The sequence below is a fragment of the Emydura macquarii genome, unplaced genomic scaffold (assembly GCF_026122565.2).
Source record: "Emydura macquarii macquarii isolate MOO-44397 ecotype Brisbane River unplaced genomic scaffold, CSIRO-AGI_Emac_v2 contig_1876, whole genome shotgun sequence".
Taxonomy (NCBI): domain Eukaryota; kingdom Metazoa; phylum Chordata; order Testudines; family Chelidae; genus Emydura; species Emydura macquarii.
This window is the reverse complement of record NW_027132013.1, coordinates 17381458-17404068: the sequence shown is the minus strand read 5'-3', so window position 1 is coordinate 17404068 and position 22611 is coordinate 17381458. Positions and strand designations below refer to the sequence as shown.

Genomic DNA, 22611 nt, shown 5'->3' with positions numbered 1-22611 from the left:
TGGTGACTCAGCAGAAGGCACTCTTCCTTGTGCCCTGTCCATGCTAGGTGACAATGCAGTGAAACAAACCACTCGCTGGACACCTTGTGCTAGCTCAAGGTTGTGGGTTCCTGACTCCCAAATGACTCTTTGGGCTTGTTTGACAAGTTTTCAAAAGTTTTGGCCTGAATCGCTCTGTACCTCTTCCTCCCTTTCTGTCAAAAGGAGCTAATACAGATTACCTGCTAGAACTGGTGGGACAACAAATCATGATTTTCACCAAAAATTCCTCTCTTTTTCCCATCAAAATGTCGTCAGAATTTTGAATCTGTCCAACTAGCCCTACTACACATTAAGTGCTTTGCAGGATATGGATGAAGGTGCGGTGAGTGCCAAATATCATTACTTTTTGCAGTGTTGTTGTAGCTGTGTAGGTCCCAGGGTATTAGAGACACAAGGTGGGAGAGGTAATTTCTTTTATTGGACCAACTTCGGTTGCTGAGAGAGACATGCTTTCGAGCTTACACAGAGCTCAAAAGCTTGTCTCCCTCACGAACAGAAGTTGGTCTAATAAGAGATATTACCTCATCCACCTTGTCTCTCAAATATTATTATTGTAATATTGAAGGAAAAGCCATTCAATCCTTCCACTCTGACAGTCAGTGGGAAGTATAGTCCAGGGTATAACAGAGCTGGAAGTACTTTGCTGTACTGTAATTTTTCAGTGTGACCACAAGTTGGTTTTTAACTTTCATCAATCCAAATAATTTTACAAAGCAATCAGAGGTCTTAGTGGGTCTGGAATTTTTGCAAGTGACTAATGATAGCTCAAGCAAGCTACTGGAAGCAACCAAGGTCAGGAAGGAAGTAGAAGTAAAAGAGCAGGGTGTTGTGGATTAGGAGTAGGTTTACACTAGAAATACTACAGCAGCACAGCTGTTGACCTAGTGGTGACTACACTGGGGCTTAGCTCAGCTTGACTCCAGCTCTTAAGGGAGTGAATTTTTTACATCCCTGAGTGACAGAGATAGGTCAACTTAAGTTTTAGGTGTAAACCAGGCATGGCGCTGATTACACTGGGCAGAGATGTAGGAAGAGCTGATAATTGGAATAGGAGGGTGTTATGAACCACGGTCTTGACACTGAGCCTGCAAGGTTCATGGGAGCAGCCATGCTTCAACCATCTACCTGGCAGCCTGTTGGCCATAGCGTACCTGAGACCCATGAAGCCCAGTCCGACTGTGAAGCTCTATCCCTGACGTCCAATTGGCAAGGTCCTAGAGTGGCTGATTGGCCTGTTGGCCCTGCTTAAGCCAAAAGCAAGAACAGGAAGCTGTTTGAACCCCTGGGCTCCCCTCTGCTCTGTGTGTCTTGTACTACCTACTCGTAATACCTACCACCTGCTCCTGCGGGTTGATTTCCTGGCATCTGACTTGTGGCTCCTGACCTCAAGTTTGTCTCCTGATTATGACCTCCCGGTATCCTGACCAAGCTGACTTTTGACTCCTGTCTTATGACTGCAGGGTCTGGCTCTGACTACTAGCCTGGCTGTCCACGACCTAGCTGTGACACAGGGGGGGCGGGTATTGCACGTCATGACTGAGGTGCATTTGCAGAACTGTGGGGAGCCTAGGACTGGAATGACAGGACATGTTTCACAGAAGACTGTGCATGAGCAGAGGTGCATGATAAGAAAGCTTGTGCGGCAGCAGGTGCACTCTGTCAGAATTTAGCCAGCACTGTCGCTCACCCTGTGAGCTCTGAAAGTCACAAAACTGAAACAGAAAGGAATCAGACCTGAAAGAAACTCATGTTTTCTTTTTTGCTTTCAAGATGTGGCATACTGAAAGGAACATTTTACCTGGCTTTTCCTGTGAAGATGCTGACTCAGGCAATTATAAAATGGTAAGGACTTGGGTCTCTGTGTTTTGATAGTTTGCACAGAATTCCATTTGTCTGTATCTCAAATAATATGCAACACTGAGAAGCAAGCTGGGAAAAAAGACCAATAGCTAAGACTTCAAATTTGGTTGTCCCACAAAAAAAAAAAAAACCTGATTGTCCTAATTTTCAGGCTGGGGTCTCATTCTCTCAGGTGAATTAAAATTAAATACTTTTGTTTAATGGGACTTCTCTACATTCTCTTTGTTCTGTCTGGGAATATTATGCCAGGGTGTCTCAATTCTAATCTCTTGTTTTTAGTGTCTGACTCTCATTTGGTCTTATATTTGCCCTCACTTTAATACAAATTAAAATGCCACTCCCACCACCAGTCTGAGACTATGCAATCATTTATGACATTGAAGTAGAAATGCTAACATCTACATAAAATTCTGGATAACATCCCTCTGGTTTGAAATCTAGTTTTGATTACACAGAATAGACCTTGGCTAGCCCTCCCTTGGTGCTGCCAGCTATCAGCTGTTGCTGTTGAGTGATTATGGTTTTGCCAAATGTATTTTGTTCCTGGTCCCCCCTTAAGGATATCCTGCTACCAGTACAGGATATCTTGATGAGGCTGGAAAGCATCTAGACTTGACTCATTCACTGATATCTCCATCAAGTGTTTTCCTGCATTTATGTGCATGGACTTGTTCTGAATCAGTAATTCAGTTGCAGCTAATGTTATTAGAAAGCCTACATTGACTTGGATGGCAAGTTTAAATGTTGCTTGCCTCTCTGGCAAAAATAACACTCTTTGAATTATCTAACTGGTCTAGAGCTTGCATGCCTTTATTCTTTTTCTGAAAATCAAATCAAAAGCTCCCAGTGTTGCGACACCGTCTACTCTGGCATGGTTCTAGAAATAAACTGTTGCTGGCCTGTCTGCCAAAGGTAACTGCCTTTGAACCACTTGTCTGCAGTTGAGAAATCCAGATCCTGAAAAGTCCAAATCTCGTCCTCCCCATTCACCACAGCCCTCTGCCGAGAGCACTGACAGAGAACTCGTTCCTTGAAGCTCACCCTCAGACACCTTTAGTGGTGAACATCTCGCTGTCCCTACCATCTTCTCCCAAGACAGTGTGTGTGTAGTTGGCACCATCTGGGCCCACCCCTCTCACCTCTAGATAACAACTGAGTTCTCTTGCTGTGCTTTGCTCAGCCCCTTTTCCACCCTCCCCTCCCATAAAGTACCTCAAGTTTTTCCTCCACTCAGCCTCTCTTGCCACTCCCTCCTTACAGTGGGTCAGCGTGCTGCTGCTGAATTTGATGCCACACTCAGTTCACCCCCAGCTCTCCTCCTGGTTCTTGTTTGGCTGGCAGTGAACTTGATGCTTTACTGGCCCAGGTCACACTCTACTTTGTCCTGGACTTCTGGGCAACAGGATTTTTTTCAGCCTTCTGGGAACTATATTTGAACCTAGTGGTGGTAAATACAATGCATACCTTTCAACACTCCCCCAAGTCCTGAGGACCAAGCAGTGCAGTAGAATGATCTGGGGACTTTGCTCAGTGCTTCTTTCCCATCTCATTATGTTCTTTACTGGTTACAGCGCTGAAAGGCGATCAGGTAGCTGACAGCTGGAAACTGGGTTAGGAAGGCATGGAGAGAATCCCACCCTGCCATACCTCTGCTGCCAGACACTCTCCTCTCCTTGTGAGCCCAGCTATACACTCACACATGAAGCAGCTGGTAACTGCCAACTTCAGTTTCCACTCGATCTGGGAGCTGTCAGAGAAAGTCGCAGTTCCCAGAATGAAGCTGAGGCATTGTCTCAGACGCAATGCTAGGGAAAGGGGAAGCGTGCGCGTGGGCAGAGGGGGTGTGGAAAAGGGAGAACCGCTGCTAGTTAGAAATCAATGTCAATATTAATAGCAGTGGTTGCCAGATTGATGGTTGTGGTTACACAATACCCTTTGTCATCCCAGGACACGCAGTCAGCTTGGACACTATTAGTAGAGACAGCCCCAGGTGCAAGAATCCTGATTTGGAATTCAAACCTCCAAAAGTTCAGAGCTGTTTGGATCCAGGGTTTACATTCAGTCCATTGTATAGAGATGGGGCCAGATTCAATATCCAGATCCAGGCTTGGATTCAGGCACACGTATCCCATACCTTCACCCCCATCCCCCAAAGTACAGGAGTGTTTGGAACTAGAGCGAGGGTTTCTACCCATCTCCAGTGATAAGAACGGCCGTACTGGGTCAGACCAATGGTCCATCTAGCCCAGTATCTGGTCCTCTGACAGTAGCCAGTGCCAGGTGCTTCAGAGAGAATAAACAGAGCAGGTAATCACCAAGTGATCCATCCCATCACCCATTCCCAGCCTCTGGCAAACAACAATCCTTGCCTATCCTGGCTAATAGCCACTGATGGACCTGTCCTCCATGAACTTATCTAATTCTTTTTTGAACCCCATTATATTCTTGGCCTTCACAACATCCTCTGGCAAGGAGTTCCACAGGGTGCCTGGTTGTTGTGTGAAGAAATACTTCCTTTTGTTCATTTTAAATCTGCTGCCCATTAAGTTCTTCTGTTGTGAGAAGGAGTAAATAACACTTCCTTATTTACTTTCTCCACATCAGTCATAGATTTTATAGTCATGATTTTATATCCCCCCTTAATTGGGACTTTTCATCTTGGAAAAGAGACGGTCTTATTAATCTCTCCTCACATGGAAGCTTTTCCATACCCCTTATCATTTTTGTTGCCCTTTTCTGTACCTTTTATAATTCCAATACATCTTTTTTGAGATGTGGGCATCCCATGGATTTATAAAGAGGCAATACAATATTTTCTGTCCTATTATATATCCCTTTCCTAACGGTTCCTAGCATTCTGTAGCTTTTTTCACTGCCACCGCACAATGAGTGGATCAGAGAACTATCCACAATTACTCCAATTATCTCTTTCTTGAGTGGTAACAGCTAATTTAGACCCCATCATTTTATACATATATGTAAGCGGGGGAATGGTCCCGCTATTGTGGGGAACTGTCCTGGCTTATACACTACCCTGGTGGAATTGATTAGCAAAAGGATCTCAGTTCTTGCGCCCACTCCCTTTATCCAGAGGCCTGCCTGACCTTGAGAACTCCCCTCCCACTCTCCTGTGTGACAGGATTCTCTAACCCCGACAAGGCTGGGCCCAGGATTCCTGGGGGCACGACTCCCAATCTTGTCATGGTCACTTAGGGCAGGGGATTGGATGTCCCCACTCCAGGGTACTCTCTCTGCACTGGACGCTTCCCCGACCCACTGATCATTGCATATAATTCAAAGCAAATATAATTTATTAAACAGCAACCAATTAAAAAATATGGAAAAAATGGGAAAGGTTAAAGGAAAACACCTAACACTGCCCCCTGAGCACGGAGACACCACACATGGCATCTCTGGGGTGTAAGGGACAGTCTGTTTCTCACACGTCACAGGCCTCCTGCCCAGGCCCTGGCTGTGCTGCACAGATGCAGCGGCTCGGATACTTGCTCTGGTGGTGGCCACACGCTCCCAAGCTCTAGGTGGCAGGACTCTTCTTCCCAGGGTTGGGTCCCCCCATCGGGGTCACAATCCCCCTTCAAGTCTGGCCTGCAGGGCCTCTTGGCTGGTGGCATCTCCCTGCACTGGGTCCTGCCCAGGCTCCCCTCGCCTTCCCCAGCTGTTCACCACACCTAGCTCCAGATGGCTCCAGCCCCAGCCGCACTCTGCTTCAGCACAGCTGCTGCTCTGCCTCCAGCTCAGCTCCGGGGGATGCTCCTCTGTCCCCTCTGGCTCTGGCTGTTGTGGCTCTGCTCCCAGCACAGCTTGGCTCCCTAGGCTGCTTCTCTGGTTCTCCCTGGCTCTGAGTTCTGCTTTCTCCTTAGCTCAGGCTGCTCTGCCCAGGCAGCTCCAGCTCACACGGATGACAGGGCCTCCTGGCTGCCTCATTGGCCTGTCCGCCCTGTCACTCAGGCTCACCTGGAGCCTTGGCCTCTCCCCCCAGCCCTGGGGGCTGTCAGTCTCAGGGTCCTGATTTCTCATCGACCCTTCCCCTGTCCTTTGGTACTGAGAGATGGCCAACTAAAAAAACCCTTCTAAGTTTCAGTAAGGAGCCAACTGTCCCCTTACATGTAGACGGGATTACGTTTCCCAATGTGCATTATTTTGCATTTATCAACATTGAATTTCAGCTACCATTTTGTTGCCCAGTCACCCAGTTTTGTGAGGTCCCTTTGCAACTCTTCACAGCCAGCTGTGGACTGAACTATCTGGAGTAGTTTTGTATCATCTGCAAATTTTGCCACCTCACTTCATTATGTGAAACATTTACACAAAATGCCTGTTTACAGACTGTCAGCAAAATCATTTGCTAGGTCAAGTCCTTGATTTGAGTCCAGCTCCTCCACGTAAGGCAATGGAAAACAATGACTCACATCCTTAGGAGGCTGGCTCCACGTTTTTGGCGTGCATATCTTTATAATGAGCCCATGATAAAACTGTCACATTGATGCTCTGGAAATGACTCCAATGTCAAAATGAATCCACATGTATGAGTGTGGATTGATTTTTTTTTTAGCACTTCTGGCTAGCGGGGCCCACATGCCTCTCCCGTGCAGAGAGGACACTGGCCCTGCTGTGCTGGGGAAGCAAGCAGAGGTGGAAGAAGCTTGTGTTGAATGTGGGGGGGCTGAAGTTTGGGGTCTGGGGTGTGCACCAAGGAGCCAGGGGGTCAGGATGCAGAGGGAGCTTGGACAAAGGCCAGACGCTTTGGCAGCTGCAGGGGTGGGGGAGGGTGGCAGGGCAGGCACTCATCTTGGCCTCGGCGATGTGTGACAGGCAGAGGAAGCAATGAGGGTAGGGTTGCTGTGGCAGCCTGGTGTCCCTGCTCCCCTGTCCCAGGCACCCAGACCATCTGCCCATCCAGCACCCTGCTCCCTCCCCCAGCTGCTGCTTTAACCCAACTGGCAGCATCTCCTGCCTGGTGGGGAAACAACCCTCCCCCCATCCCAGAAATGATGTAGCTCCACCCAGCTGCCCCTTCTCCGCCCGGTCCAGCTCCAGCCCCATTTTCCCTGAGCTGGGGTGGGGCTAGGCTGGAGGAGGAGTGGGGTCTGGGCTGCCCTGTCTTTCACTCACTTTAGGCACAGAGGAAATACTGTGGTAACGAACATCAGCCTCCACAATATTGCCATTTTAGGGGTGCTAGCCCCCATGGCTCCCCTAGTTCCACCCTCCCTGGGAGGAGGGGGAGGCTGATTTTGGCAGCTGCCAGGATCCTCTCTGCTACTGGGAAGCGGATCCTGTGAGGCATGTAAGAAGAGTGAAGTGACCTAATTACACAGCTAGGGGTGCGGGTGGTCACCAAGAGGAAGAAAGACCCAGAAAAGTATAAGCCACCTGAGTTCATCTTGCAGGGTTAAATTTCAACGGTGAGAGTTTTCCCAGCATATTCACAGTGACCGCTCTTTGAGGGGCTCCTGCATTAACCAACACTCTGGTGACATCTATGCTCATGGTTCCCAGAGATTGGCATGGCTGAATGTCAGACGCTTTCAAAATCACTTTTCTTTTGGCAAGGGCTAAATTCAGACACGTCTGGTATTTTAGAGCAGATGGGGATGGGGACTGGTTATAGGCTATGTGCTTCATGCCTCGAGGCTACCAAGGCAATAGGCACCTTAGAAAAGACACCAGCACAGCCCTGCATCATGCAGTGTTTGTTCTCCCTTGCTACTGAGGGAAGCAGAGAAGTCAGGAACAAAAAAGAACTAGTAAGTCATCGAGCCATTCATTTTCTGACAGTGCAGGATCGTTCCCCTATCGTGCTTTGTCCAGTCCAGTTAGCAACTTAGGCCCCATACCCAATTTGGTCCTGGCTATCTGAAACACCTCTCTCCCCACCTTGAGAAGTGAGGTCAGCTTTGAGCGGTAAGCACATTTTACATATCTCTAAATAAATAAGTAAATGACGAAGCTTTCACCACTTCTCTTGGGTATCTCAGAGCCATGTAATCTATATCCTACCCCTGGTAAGGGGAAGGGTCACATCAAAGTTCATGAAAGACAAGACATGTACAAGTGGGGGATGAATCCTCGAATCTAAAGATGGAAGAGACCTTTTAGGTTATATGGTCACCTTGCGGGTGCCAATTCTTGCCTTTGGGCTGCACTGATACAGCAACACCAGCATGTGACAGTGACAGCATGATGAAGGTGGTACATACCTGTCTGCCATCTTTCTGATTGCATGCTTCCAGCGTGATTTGTGACCCGGTGGAGAAGGAGGTGATGGAGAGACACTTGTCCTGCTGTCTAATTAAAGGGTCACTGAATACCCACTCCTTTGATGGAGAAAACAAAGATATAGATTCCATCATTATGGTAGTGATGATATAACAGAAAAATGAGCCAAATCTTGGAGTCCTCATTGAGTCCTTACCAGAGAAGAGACTCCCATGGACTAACCTGGCAGGTCAGCCACCATGCTTTGAAGTCTGTGCTCAGGTTTGGGGAATCCTGATATGTGAACTTCAAAGCCTGCTGGCTGGCTTGCAATAGTCATATTGCCTGGATTATCCATGGGCTTCAGGTGTCTCCCTGCACAATACCCTTATATAATCAGGCATGTGACAAAGTGGATTTCTGCCCACGAAAACTTATGCCCAAATAAATTTGTTGCTCTTTAAGGTGCCACACAGGACTCTCTTTTTGCTAAAAACAGACTAACATAGCTACCCCTCTGGAACTTAAATAGCCAGGGTTTCTCCCAGCCTGCAAAGCAGGTAGGACCCGGTCTCCTAACTGATACAATGGGCAACTGTTTCTGATTATTTTACATAATAAGCAAATTCACTCCCTCCTTTCCACAGGAGTCAACAGTGATTGTCTAATGCGAACAACAGACCATTTAGCAAGTTAGGCAAAACACATACATTTAAACCCACACATCACACACAATCCATAGAAAATAAGCCATTTCATTCATTTCATTGCCACCCTCCTCTCCAACTATTATAGGTTATTATTCACTGGAACAGTTATAGATAACCCATCCCACCAACTATTAAGGTTATTATTCACTGGGACAGTCACCAGGGAAGAGGGACCGAATGCAGTAAATTTCAGCGATGTCAAACAATGGTGAAATGGCAGAGTGAGTCAGATTAAATGGCATGTTGGATGCTGGCTGCAAAGTGGCTCCCAGCAGATAACAGATGTGAATGAGCATTTGCTGGCATGAACTAGCCTACTGTGTCCCTTTGCTTACTCAGGCTGCTTCCCTGCTGTAGCATGGCTGTCAAATGAGAAAATCTTGGACTGGTGTAATGTAGTCCCCCATTGAAGTTAGTGAGATTATGCCAATTTACAGCAGCTGGGGTCCTGGCTGCTGCTTACCGTACAGTGTGGCTTTACTCTGAAAAGTTATTGTAAAAATGGCACCTTCTTACTCAACAGATCTTTCCCCTCTGAGTATTATGTGCTGATTTTTAGTGACAAAATATTTCCCCCCTATATCTTACATTTGTTAGCCCTGTGGAGCCCACACAGCTTCAGGATTGGGACCTGATTTCTATTCTGGCTTGTCCATCATCAACAGAGTCATTAACTAAAATCCAGCTGCAGAGCCAAATTCTCCCCTCAATTACCCCTGGGCAAGCCCATCAAGGACAGATTTTGGCTTAGAGAATCTCTGTTACTCGTGGTGATGTGCCTGACTTTCAGACCCCAGGTGGAGTCTGCAGGACTGGCAGCTAGGAAAAACCCACACATCTTTTTCTCTTAACCTGGGTATGTTTGCTCTGGAGCCAATGAGAGACAAGCTGACTCCCACAATGCTGTCTTACTAAATTACTTCTCACATTAGAATTGCGCTTTGGTATAATTTTATTTAAAAAGGACAGTGTGGGGTCAAATTGGACCCACAATGTAGCTTTTGTAAAAGTCCTTTTTTTGTTTTGTTTGTCCCCCTCCCATGGAACAAGCCTTGGGGCCTGCAGACAAGCCCTGCCGATCCACATGATTTTGGGGAGGTGGGGGAGGATTTGTGTTGGCTCTGGTAACATGCTGCTTGGTAGCACGGCTGCAATCGCTAGCGTTGGAAAATTATTTAAGTTATATTCATCTGTGGTGTTATTAGTAACAAAGAAATCCGATTTCTTTAAAAAATGGCTTTTTAACCAGACACTGCCCTTTTAATACAAACACTCTTTTGAAAAGTACTTTAAAGATTTTTATTTAAGAGCAGGCTTAAATTCTTGAATAAGTATTTAAATATACTCTTCTGGTAATTATAGCAAAGATTTCAATTTCCACTGTGCCCATTAGGAGTGTATTAACCACCTCAGAATCCTGTGAACATTTGTACTGTGCCCAAAAAGTGGTGTCTGTAAAAGATCCTATGGACCCAGGACAAATACTCCAGTGTAACAAGTGAACCCTAGTGCCCCTTCTTTACTGTACTTCAGTGCCTAGATACTATGGTAATTGGTATAGGGATGAGATAAGCAGCGGGAATGAGAAGTATCTCATCCTGAGTGCACCCATTAGCGCTCAAGGGGTTAATGGAATATTGCATGTGAATCTGTATATGTCCATTAATGTACATCTCACTGTATTATATGACTATGTCTAATACAGTAGATCAGGTGCACCCAAACTTTGTCCAATTGAGAGCCTTGGTAACAATTTGCCACGAAGCCCAAGGCTCACACTGAATTTGCATAAAATGGGGACAACTGAGGCCACCCCATCTTGGAAACAGAAGTGTGGCCAATGGAGAATACAAGTCCCAGCATGCAATGCTTCAGTTCAGTCTGAGCAGTTTACTTGTGGGCCACATTGTCAAACCATGTGACCACATATTGTCCACCTCCTACAGCAGAGAGACTGTAATTTATTAGTAAGCTGTGCAGAAGCTGCTACTATCGACTGTCAGGACATACTGCCTAAGGTCTCCGATTTTCTGAAGATCACACACCTTTCCTAAACATTTACCCTCCCAGTACCACTGCGTCAAAGGTGCTAAAAAGCAGCATGCAGGAGTAAAGAACCAAGTTCAAGCCAGCCTCACCTGGGTGACAGGGGGATTGCTTACTGTCCCTTTACAGCTTCCCACACCAGCCAGAGAATTTCCTGCTGTATCCTGTCCCCAAGACTCCAGGCAATTTCCTCCTTGTCTGATGATCCCAGGAATCAGCTCCTTTTCAGGGACCCTTGGAGAAAACCAACAACATTTGCATGACACCTTATATCTAGAAGCATCCCACTGCATTGTACATTTTTATATCACACTTACTCCAACCACCACTGAAATGCATCCACCTCTAAAGTGGAAAACAGCATGCAGTGACACCGCACAAGCGTTGGCGCCAGCAAATGAAGAATATTATATCCAATAGAAATGTCTGAGGGAATTGAAGGAGGCAGAATGCAAGTTAGGATTTGGCCAGAACCTGGGTTAGCATCCCTTACTTTCAAAAAGGGCTATGGGATCCTTAATATCTCCACGCAGTTAGGACTTCAGTGTTGCATCTCATCTGAAAGACAGCACTTCCAGCAAAAACCTGTGTCTACACTCGCCTTTTTCCCTTGCAAAATTTTCCTATTGCTACCACCAGTTCATCTCCACTGTGGTAGCACCTAGCACTCTGCTAGTGTAACCAGGGCTTCGGCCAGCCATCAACTTTTTAACCACCATACCATCAAACCCTACTTGGTCCTAGGCTTTGTCTAGACTAGGAATTAAAGGAGTGCTGGTAGAATATGTTAGCTAACACGTTCTAATAACACAGCCCTCGTGTCGATATGGCAGCTCACTAACATGGGTACTGACCCATCTAAGTACTGGGGCAGACGCAATTCCACTTAGTTTTCTCCTTGTGGGCTCCAGGCTGTATGTGATTATGTATTATTGTGTCTAATGGTTAATCTGGCCCTGGATTTTGGTAGATTTGGCAGCAAAAATGCTGGAGCCTTTGATTAGAGGGAGCTGTACTCCACACTTTCAGCAATGCCATATGCTTGTATACAAACCAGACCTTAACAAGCAGCATTGTTTCAGATCCCTGAGTAGGATGACCAGATGTCCTGATTTTATACGGACAGTCCTAATATTCAGGGCTTTTTCTTATATAGGCGCCTATTTACCCCCCACCCCTCGTCCCGATTTTTCGCACTTGCTATCTGGTCACCCTAGCCCTGAGGCACCACAAATTCAGACTCAGACATTCACCCAACAGAGCTTTAAACTCTTAACAGACTCATCTCTAGAGGTATGTTAGTCTTCAGCTCGTCTTCCGTCAGCACGTGTCCTCTCTCCCTCAGAACAAAGGATTCTCCCTCACCTGGCTTGCTGAAGATTTCCAAATATCCCACGAAAACATCTCCCATTGCCACTCCTTCCCTATCCCAAAAATGTGCTCTGTCCAACCTGCCTGCCTCCTAGCTGCCACTCTCCCCACTTCCCGCTTAGAGATCCTTTTCCACCTCCCAGTTCCCAGTTCCCAACGCAAATATCCAATCAGGAACTGATGGTGGGTCAAGTGGAAAAGCAGGCCAGGAAATTAAGGAGGATTTCTGACCAAAAAGAGGGGGGCAGGCAGGACTTACTCCGAACATGAAGAGTCCTGACCTTTCCTATCTGCCAGCTGCCATGGATCTTCTCCAATTCTGAGGCTAGTGATTTCCTCCCTGACCCACCTCCTGCATCCTTTCAGAGAGCTAGTTTCCAGTTTTCTGCGAGTTGAGGATTAACTCACTTGAGCTCTGGGTAGACGTTCTCCAGGTACCACTGGAAAGATTTACAGTTTAGTTTCCTGCGTTGTTCCATGCGGTCCGTAATACTGGAAACAAAAGCACGTTGTTCAGAATGACAATGAATGGAGGTGATGTGGGTAGCAGGGAGGGCAAGGCTAGTTTTAGGGTGAAGCTGTACAGCCGCCGAACAGCTGATGGGGCCGCCGAAAACTGCCCTGAAAGCGCGCCGCCGAATCAAGCAAATACCGCGCTGCCGAAAAGAGGAAGATTTCCTTGACTTTTCAGCGGACGGTATGTCATGTGTGGGCAAGGGTTCCGAGGGCATGGTATGGTCGGGTAAGGGTTCCGAGTGCATGGCATGGGCGCGCAAGGGTTCCGTGGGTGGAAAGAAATTGAGAACCACTGACATAAAGGGTTAAATTATGGCTCCTACGGCCAGGGGTGCGCTATTGGCATGTGGTGGCTGAGCAGCCATAGTGCTTGAGTAGCAGAGAAGGCACAAAGCACTGGGGGCATAAGGTCTCCAGGTGGCTGGTGGGGGATGGAGGGGAATGTACTCTGCTGCTGCACACCACAGCGCTGTACAAAAGATGTTGGGTGCACGCCCCTCCACGGACAATTCTCGGCTCTAGCTGGTGTGCAGGAATGGGTGGGAACAGGGGACTGGCCCCACATCCAGCCCACTCCAACATTCCTCTTGTGGGGTGTACAATCCTGCTGGCAGAGCTAGTGGCTCCCCTTCATCAACACAATCACCCTCTGTGGGTGTGCTGAGGGGAGGGGAAAGAGTCTGTCTTTACGCATCCTCTTTCCCTTGCCATCCCTAGGGACCCAACTGGGAGCAGCCAGTGACATTAATATTCTAAACATACATTTAATGTTGGCTTTACAGAGCCATTGCTATAGGTTATGTAATTACCTAGGGCCAAATCCTGCAGCCCTGACTCAGCCTTTATTCACACAAAGTTGCTCCTGAAATCACTAGGAGATCTGCATGCATGGCACTGCAGGCTTTGGCCCCAGAGAATTCATGGAGGTTTAAGTACTCTGTGTAACAGAGAGCTCTCCATCACAAAGAGACAGGTCTCAGAGGGCCTGGGACTGGAACTGTGTGGGTGTTCTGGCTCCAGGGCCACACACAGTCCAGACCAGAGACAGATCAACCTTAGCTAGGCAAAGACATTGTTAAAAGATATTAATTTATTAATTCATGAGAAATACAAATAAAACATGATGTGAAACACAACGTGGCATTTACATCACATTGAAAATGCAGAGCTCAGTGCAAAGAGGAGATACATCAATATCAGACATACATGTGTTTGAGATACAACCATATTTAGGAATCTCCTCACCCAATGGAGTAATATCAACTTGCTGTCCAAAGGCTGATACATCTACAGAGGTACGTTTAGCTTCATAGTACTCTCCTATTTAATAAACAGGCTTTAGGTTTTTAAATTTATTTGAGAAGTTCACTGTTCCTGATGCAACTTCCTCTCTGCCCCACACCTCTGTGAACCTGCTCTCTGATTGGCTTTTGCAGGGCAGACAGCCTGCCTAGCCCTAACCCCTAATGACCAGTAAAAGCCAGGCCCATTGGCTCTGGATGCAGCATAGCTCAGGAATGTCTGATCAGTTACCTAGCTACATGTGACTGCTCAGCTCAGACTTCCAGAGATTAGTTACATGCTGTGTAAAAAAAAGTATTTTCTTCTATCCACTTAATGTGTTGCCTTTTAATTTCATTAAGGGTCCCTCTGGCCTTGTATTCTAGAACACGTTAAATAGGGCACTGCAGGGGAGGGAGGACATGTGCTGTCATTTAAAATAAAGTAAATTAAAAGCAAATCTCGTTAACCAGCCATTTGAGCGGTGGTTCTGAGATAGCGCTGGGCATGGTATTTTTGCCCTTAGCCTTTCCCTACCCTCTCCCAGTGAAAGTGCGAAAGCAATTTCCAATAAACTAGCCAATTAGCAGGAATGATGCTAGCCAGGCTCAGGTGCTGCTTACCTTCCAAATGACTTCCCGATGGCAGATGGCCGGGCCTCGTAGTAGTACTGTTTGTACTCATCCATCCACACCTCTGCTGTGCGTTTGGTGTTCCTGCAGATGGGCAAGGAGAAGCTATGTTGAGTGCTAGTAGCTTGGGGCAGCTCCCCAAAGAGCTGGAGATAAAGGAACATTGGCAACTTAGAAACACTCAGGGTATGTCGATGCTATGGAGATTATACTGACATAGCTGTGGCGCCGTCGCTATGCCAATATAACCCGGTCGCGTAGATGCAGCCCACGATGATGGAAGGGGTTTTCTGGCCGTGTAGGAACACTACCTTCCCAAACGACAGTAGCTTTGTCAATGGAAAAACTCTTCTGTTGACACAGCTGCACCTACACTGAGGGTTAGGTTGGTACAGCTACGTCGGGCAGGGGTGTGGATTTTTCATCCGCCTGATGAACATAGCTCTACCTACCTCACTTTCAAGCGTAGACCTGGTTTCAGGAAAGTTAACTCATTGCTGCAGCTATGCCGGCATAACCCCACCTACAGCAACAGAAGGGGTCTTTCCATTGCTCCTCCCCGAGCAATGTTGATGGAAGCATTCTTCTGTCAACCTAGTTGCGTCTACCCTGAAGGTTAGGTCGGCAAAGCTTTGTTGGTTAGGTGTGCATTTTTCACACCCGACTGATCTACCTATGTTGACCTAAATTTTAAGCCTAGACCTGGTCTGAAGGTGTGAAGCTAGAGAACATTAAAGCACAGTAAGCCTGAGTGGACACTCTCAGACAGAAATGAAATGGCCTTAGTTTGTTTTAGCTTTATTCACTTTTGTCCCTATCTAGATGTGCCCTTCATGACTAGTGACAGATCCATGTCACCCTTTGGTTTTTTGTAACAACCCCTTTCTTCCTCCCAATGCGTCTACCAATTTTTCTAATTTTTATTCTCTTTCCCTCTCTGCTGCAATGGAAGCTGCCTATGTGGCTCTTCTTACAGTGGATACATCTCTGTGGTACATTTGGATCTGAAATTCTCATGTGGTATCTCCTAATCAGTTACAAGAACTGTGACAACTCCTGAGTCCTGGGTGACAGTCCCACTTCCTGTGGAGGTTCAGCTGGAAGGAAGGAAGGAGATGGATGGGGCCAGGAATATCCAAGACTGGGATTCCTAGGTACACTAAGGATAGGTCCTTCTGGGTTGGTATTCTAGTCCTTGACAATGCAGACCGAGGAAAAAGCGGATACGCTTTATACAGTGGGCACCCACACCGTTTCTTTTTCAAGGCAGGAGACTCCAGGCCAATCTCATTAAATGTTCGATCATGTGCCATCCTCCCTGAATCCCCAGGCAAAAAGAAAGGGAAAGGGGGAATGAAAGATATAGGATTATTTAGACATGCTAAATATCAAGGTGATCCATTTGCCATTGCAAACCCCCAACACCTACTTGATATAGGTCAGCGCATTGCCCTCTGGAAAGTCATAGGGGTGTCGTTTCCGGAACACATGGCCGACTCGACTGCAGGGAACAATCTCCAAGCTGCCGCCGCACATCCACACTCGGAAGGAGAGTTCTGGAAGAGATCCCAGGCATCAGACGGTACAGCCAGACAAGCAACACAAGTGAAACGTCCAAGAATGCTGACCAGAAAGATCCTCTTCACACACAGCACCTGACTGGCTTTGCCTCCTCTCTCTGCACTCATGTCACAGACAAAGACAATGGTAAAGAAGGATGAAGTGATGGAGAGAGAACCTGTTTCTCTTTGTTAGAATTGAGGTGACCCTTCTCAACTTTCCTCCTATCCCTCTCCTCTCCTCGAGACCATCCCTTTAGCAAGATACCGACTCGTTTTGTCCTGGCCTTTCTGGCTGCGAGACACTTAGAATGGCTTCTGGCAACAGAGTGCGATGTTGCTGACATTACACTGGCCCACATCGTTTTGCATTTCAGTGGCCCACGAACCCTGTCTACAAAAGTTGGGGCTGCCTCAGGAAAACAGACACCCCGAAGAATTCAGAATGGGGGGCAAGTGCACAGAGAAGAGTAAGAGCGTGGGAGAAAAGGAACAGATTTAGGAAAGGCATGGACATGAAAGATAGAGAATAGGAAATGACAGAGAGGATTCGGGGAGGTCCTTTAGTTTACTTAAGCGGTCCACGTCTGGAGTCCTGTTCTCTCTGCCACGCCCCCACTGACATCGCTCTGGGGTACAGTTTCAAAGCAGAGCATATCGTAAACACCTGCCAAGTGCAGTCCACAGTTGCTGTCTCCCTCCAATTTCAATGATCCAGCTGATCAGGTTTACGTATATGCATTTAAATATGTCCGCCTTGCTCAGGTGGTTGTGGCCCCTGGGCGTTGTGAAGTTTGGCCACCACTGGTATAGGGGTCCATCACGTATCCATCTAAACACTGTGTCTCCCCTGCCCTTCTCCTCTCCTGGCCCCTGGAATCCCAGCAGCTGCAGTAAATCTCACATTAATCCTTCATCTGTATCACATGGTCTCATTATAATGCTCCCAAACCCACCTGGCTCTGCCAAAAATGGTGGAGGAATGAAAACACTGGGCCAGAGTTTGCTCACAGTTACCTCTCCCAAGAGCAGAATTCAGTCCAGTTTATTTAAAAGAGAGAGAGAGAGAGAGAGAGAGACATTGCTTACAGAAGCCCAATTGGCCCTGAAGACAAATTCAACATTTTGTTATAGGATTAGACATTAGAGGAACACGGGGGCTTTGATGTGCAGAAGCTCATTTGCATCACTGAAGAGACAGGACCTTGTTAAAGATTATGGGTCTGTCCCCTTGAGTTTAATCACTGGATGGGTTTCCCACTTGCATTTCATGTGGAGGTGAAAGGAACAGAAGAGGAAGGGGAGTAGGGGGAAAAGGTCATCTGGGGAATTGGAAAGATTCGCATAAGATTCCCTACAACAATGGGGCCCACCAGGGACTTCAGATCATATAGATTCTCCTTCAAACACTTTACTCACCTGCGGTCTTCCCCAGGCCATGGGGCAGGAGGTATAACATTAAGAAGTAAAAAAAAAAAATCCTTTGAGGCTGAAATCTGCCACTAAGGCCCCATGGCTGCCATACTTAAGGCCTCCCAAGCCTCAAGCTGCTAGTCCAGCTCCTTCAGGATGAATAGGCAGGGTTGTCTAACATGAGTGGGTTGGGTTTTTTTTAAATGGCTTCTGCTTCTGCCTCTGAGTAAAGGAGTAAATTTTAATACACCACATTTTGTGAAATTCACAGCTGCCTTTTGATTCTCTCACACATCCCATCCGCTCTGTGCCCAACAGGGATCAATTGCAGAGGAAAGCTCCCCAGCTAGCCACTGTCATTAGACAGGGGAAGGTCTTTTTAAAAAACCTGGCAATACGTTTCTTTGGGGAGTTATAGCCAACTGGCTTTTTCACTCCTGGAACTAGGTTCTGACTCATTCGGGGCCAAGTTGCATCTTAATAACTATAACAAATGTATCCATTATGAAATCCTGAATCCAGATTGTTCACTTAACCTGATGTATGGGGTTTCAAGACAGTTCTTGGTTCTAGGTGGATGGGGATGGACAGACAGATGGACAGACACACACACACAGGGTGTATCTGTTCCATATTCATAAAGCAGCAAAATCCTTGAAGGCAGGCAAAAATGACAAAAGATGATGCCGTTCACACAACAATACATCATTTTATTCAGATTTCTTTACTTAAAATTTGGAATACAAATTGGAGATGGAGACGATCTATTAGGTGCTTGAGCCCATCCCTAGGGCAAGAGTCAGATTCTTATGTACTGTATGTTTCCAAGTGCTCTGCAGTTTTAGATGACTCAAGCACTGTGAGTTTCTCCACTTCCCCTAAAAAACACTTTTACCAGCTAAAGGTATGCCTACACTTAGACGGGAGGGTGTGATTCCCAGCTCCAGGAGACATACCCATGCTAGCTTTGATCAAGCTAGTGTGCTAAAAATAACGTCGCTGCAACTGAATGAGTGGCTAGCAGCCCTAAGTATATGCCTATGAACTTGGAGGTGTACGTACTCAGGGCAGCTAATCCCTCCCACCATCATGCTCCAATGGCTATACTCTATTTTTAGCTCGCTAGCTTGATCAGACCTAGTGTGGGTAGGTGTCCTTGAGCTGGAAATCACACACCCAACTCGAAGTCTGGACATACCCTAAGATACCTCACTGCCATGAAAACTTGCTCGGAGTGCTTGCATACAGCTACCAACTTACTCCTGCTTACTAGCTAGAGCAAGATTTTGTGGGGAAGTGTGTAGCAAAGCACCCAATTACCGTAACTCTTTGGATATGCACTTGCCTCCCACACCCTGCCTCTTTTTTAATCCTGCTCACTCGCAGGTAGAGCTGGGAGAAATTTTCAAACAAGAATTTTGTCCAAAAATGGCCTGTAAAAAAATCCACAAAAAACGGGATGACATAAAAATGTTTCGTTTTTCATTAAAAAATGTGTTATTTTTAATCAAAATTTTGATCAAACACATTATCAAAGCTTTTCGTATACCAAAAGCCTATTTTTCAATAAACAGAGCAAAAATGAACAATATCTATTACCATTTTCTATTTCATTCTGCTTCTATTCTCTGGTGGATATATAATTTATGTGTCGAGGTGGGGGAAGAGCTTTATATTGTATTTTAATTTATAAGCTGTGCACCAACAGAGGTTTATGGAAATCTGAAGAAATACAATATTTACAGCAAAGATTCCACCCTCCAACTTTGTTTCCCCATTCCTAGTTTGTCCTACCAAAAGCCAAAAGCAGAAGATGCATTCTTCTTTAAAAGGGAATTTATCTGCAACTTGATTAATAATGTAAACAGAATAAATTTGTGGTAGATTTATCACACTCCTAATGATCCTCCTATTGCCACATGACTGAATTCTGACAGATCATTATTTCCTATGTGTCCTAGGCTATGTACACACTGACGGCGGCAAATTCCCTGCCACTGGACTGATCTTTCTGGATCTATTGAGCGGTCAGTGAAGACCCGCTCAATTGATCCGGAAGTTGACGCACTAAAACCACCTCCTCAGGTGGCGTAGCGCTGCGTTGACAGGAACGCATTTCCCTTCGGCGCAGCACAGTGAAGACACAATGCATAACGGAAGTTAAGAAGTCAATAGAAGTTACACAAGCGACCCTGAGTAGCTTGCGTAACTCCTGTCGACTGCCTCCAAATTTTCAGGTAAGTGTAGACTTGGCCTTAGATAGGGTTCACTCTGACTAATGGAAAGTACTCTTCTGAGCTCTTCAGGTGATATCAAGTAGCATGTACTGCAGGCACGCCGTTCTTGGAACTGCTCAAAAAGTGAGCAAAATTACTTGATAATTCCAGAGAGAGTCAGGCCAGAGGGAGCAGTTTTATTACTACAGTAGGTACTAAACACAGAAAGAGATATGTACAGATTTATTTCAGTTAACAGGAAAGACAAATACATTAGTTATTTTACTTCCTCTCTCCCTCACCAGCAATTCATTTTAATCAAGTCCCAATACTTGATTTCTCTATGCTCTTCTTTTCAGTTCTGTTTCTGCTGCTGTCTCTAACTGTAACTTACATGTGATGATTCTACAGCACGAGGCATCATCTCGTTTGGGAGACAGAAGTGCCTAGAATTGTGTCACCTCTGAGTAGGTTTGAGGAGGCAGGTTTCAGTGCTTTGCTATGTGAAACAGCAAAACAGCACCTGGGAAGATATTCCTCAGATATTTTTAGAGCTCAGTCCCAGTTTAAGTGTCTTCATTAAGAGTGTCTGTACCCAGCTTCCACTCCCAAAGAGACATGGTATACCAGGAAAACTACATTTCAAAGCAATCATCACAGGATAGGAACTCATCTTTATTGGGGGAAGGTGGTGGGAGGAAAAGGGGACAATGACTAGTTCACAACTCACCAAAATTCTCTCCTCCCCAGATGTCCATCTGAGTGTCATATTTTCCCAGATGGTTAAACCAGGTCTTATCAATCACAAAGATGCCTCCCGCTATGACAGGTGTTCTGAAGAGAAGGAAGAAAGGGCAAATACATAATAAAACAATAATAATAATTTGTCCTTGCATGGGACCTTTCATCTGAAGATTACAAGGCACTTTAGATCCACCCCCATTATCCTTATCTCCATTTTACAGGTGGGGAAAATTTGGCCAGACATAATTCACACTCAGATACTAGAGTGATAGGGGCCACATAAGTAGATAGACTGAATGGGTTGTAAGAGACAGTTTGTAAATGTATTTAACTTAAAATTGTTACTTCTTGCATTGTTCAGGGAGTAATGAATTGATAAATTACAGTTTTCACATGCATCCCGTGACTGCTTCAAATATCTCCATGACAAATGCCTCACGTGACATCAGCAGCGATTGGGATGGTATCTTGTCCTCATAAGGCAAGTTCTTGTGCACTCCTGATGCAGAGATGAAGTCTTAACAATGGCATTAAACGAGAGGGCTGCACAAGCTCAACAGAGACTGGTACCTTATGGACTGGGTTGGGTCGGTTCTGGACATCTTCTGCTCTATAGGGATCTGCTCCCACTTAAAGTGAAGGCTCCAGTCAAACCCTGAGAAGAAAGGAAACACAAGGGATGGGATCCAATAGACTAAAAATACAATGCCAGCTACTAGAATGCCCAGGAAACCTGCACAAGGTCATGAGGGGAATAGTAAACTAAACAACCAGGATGCTGCAACCTTTTTTTGTTTTTGATGGCCCTGGTGTTGCACACACAGTTTCCCACTAGCCTTGGAAACGGACCCATGCCTCCATTGCATGGTGGTGTTGAAAGAGTGCCTGTTTTGCCCCTTTGGCCCCATCCTCCTGTGGCAGATGCCCCACCAGATTGCCAGTGTTACTTTGCATGTCAGCCAGCAGAAGGTAGCCTGGCACACTGGACCTGCAAATGCACAAAGCCACCAGTGACCCAAGTGAGCAGAAGTCCCAAAGTTACCTCACACATGCCCCAAAGTAGCAAGAGCATTCTACTTGGCAGCAAAATGTAAACACGCTGCTGTACCATTTGGAGTCCCTCTAGGCACTCGTCTGTGCTCAATTACTTTCCCGATCTCCTGGAGTGTGTTGTCAGAGTGAGATGTGATAATCAGGGCTGCTGCAGTCTGGTCAGTCTGTCATGCCTCATTGGCTGACAAAGCTATGAAGTTTTAATCAACATTCTTGGTAGAATGATGGTGTGTTTCTGGAAACAAAGGCTCCAGTTCATTGCAATTGGTTATCCAAGTCTGTCACTTTTTTAGTTGCCCCACTAATTTTGAACTGAGCTCCGTGTAACCCTTAAAATTCTGCCAGATAATGGACACCCACAAACTGGGTGGGTTTGAAAGGCAGGGAGGGCAGTGGGAGGAGGGGTTGGCAGATGGGATTCACAGTTGAAAGGGAGAAAGAGTTGAGCCAGACAATGCTGGAGGGGAGAGGAATGGTAATGGAAGGCTTTAGCACAGTGGTTCCCAACCTTTTTGGCTCGAGGGCCACAGGTATCATTTTTACAACCCTGAAGGGCCACCAGTCTCTGCCAGCAGTCCCCCCTCCCCTGCACTGCAGCCAGATGGAAGGAGTTCAGCTGATCTCCCTGGCTGCAACAGGGAAACTGCCATGTGTCCTATAGCCTTTGCGCTCCACCTGGGTCTCTAGGCAGTGGCTCCCTTTTGCAGCAAGGTGGAGAGGATCAGTGCTCTCCTCCCTCTGGTTCCAGCAGGGATCCTAGTAGCTATAGACCCAGGCAGAGCACTTCGCCCTGCTCCCTGCTACAGCCAGGGAGAGAAGAGCGCTGATCTCCCGTCCCCTGGGTTGCAGCAAGGAGTGATCTTTTAGCCCTGCGGAAACACGCTTCGTCTGGGTCCTTAGGCAGCAGCTCCCTTCTGCAGCCAGCAAGAGGGGAGCCACGGGCCACTTT

At 46.5% G+C, this 22611-nt stretch overlaps 1 protein-coding gene across 1 annotated transcript in view; it reads right to left on the bottom strand.

Moving 5' to 3' along the window:
* Nucleotides 1-22611, bottom strand: part of GALNT16 (polypeptide N-acetylgalactosaminyltransferase 16) — a 106718-nt gene that overhangs the window by 5435 nt on the left and 78672 nt on the right. The window contains exons 8-14 of the mRNA XM_067558132.1: nucleotides 21180-21264; nucleotides 20596-20699; nucleotides 16107-16233; nucleotides 14669-14761; nucleotides 12657-12740; nucleotides 10970-11111; nucleotides 8124-8240 (exon numbers count right to left, since the gene is read on the bottom strand). Coding sequence (XP_067414233.1) covers nucleotides 8124-8240; nucleotides 10970-11111; nucleotides 12657-12740; nucleotides 14669-14761; nucleotides 16107-16233; nucleotides 20596-20699; nucleotides 21180-21264 — 752 coding nt within the window. The remainder of the gene's footprint in view (nucleotides 1-8123; nucleotides 8241-10969; nucleotides 11112-12656; nucleotides 12741-14668; nucleotides 14762-16106; nucleotides 16234-20595; nucleotides 20700-21179; nucleotides 21265-22611) is intronic.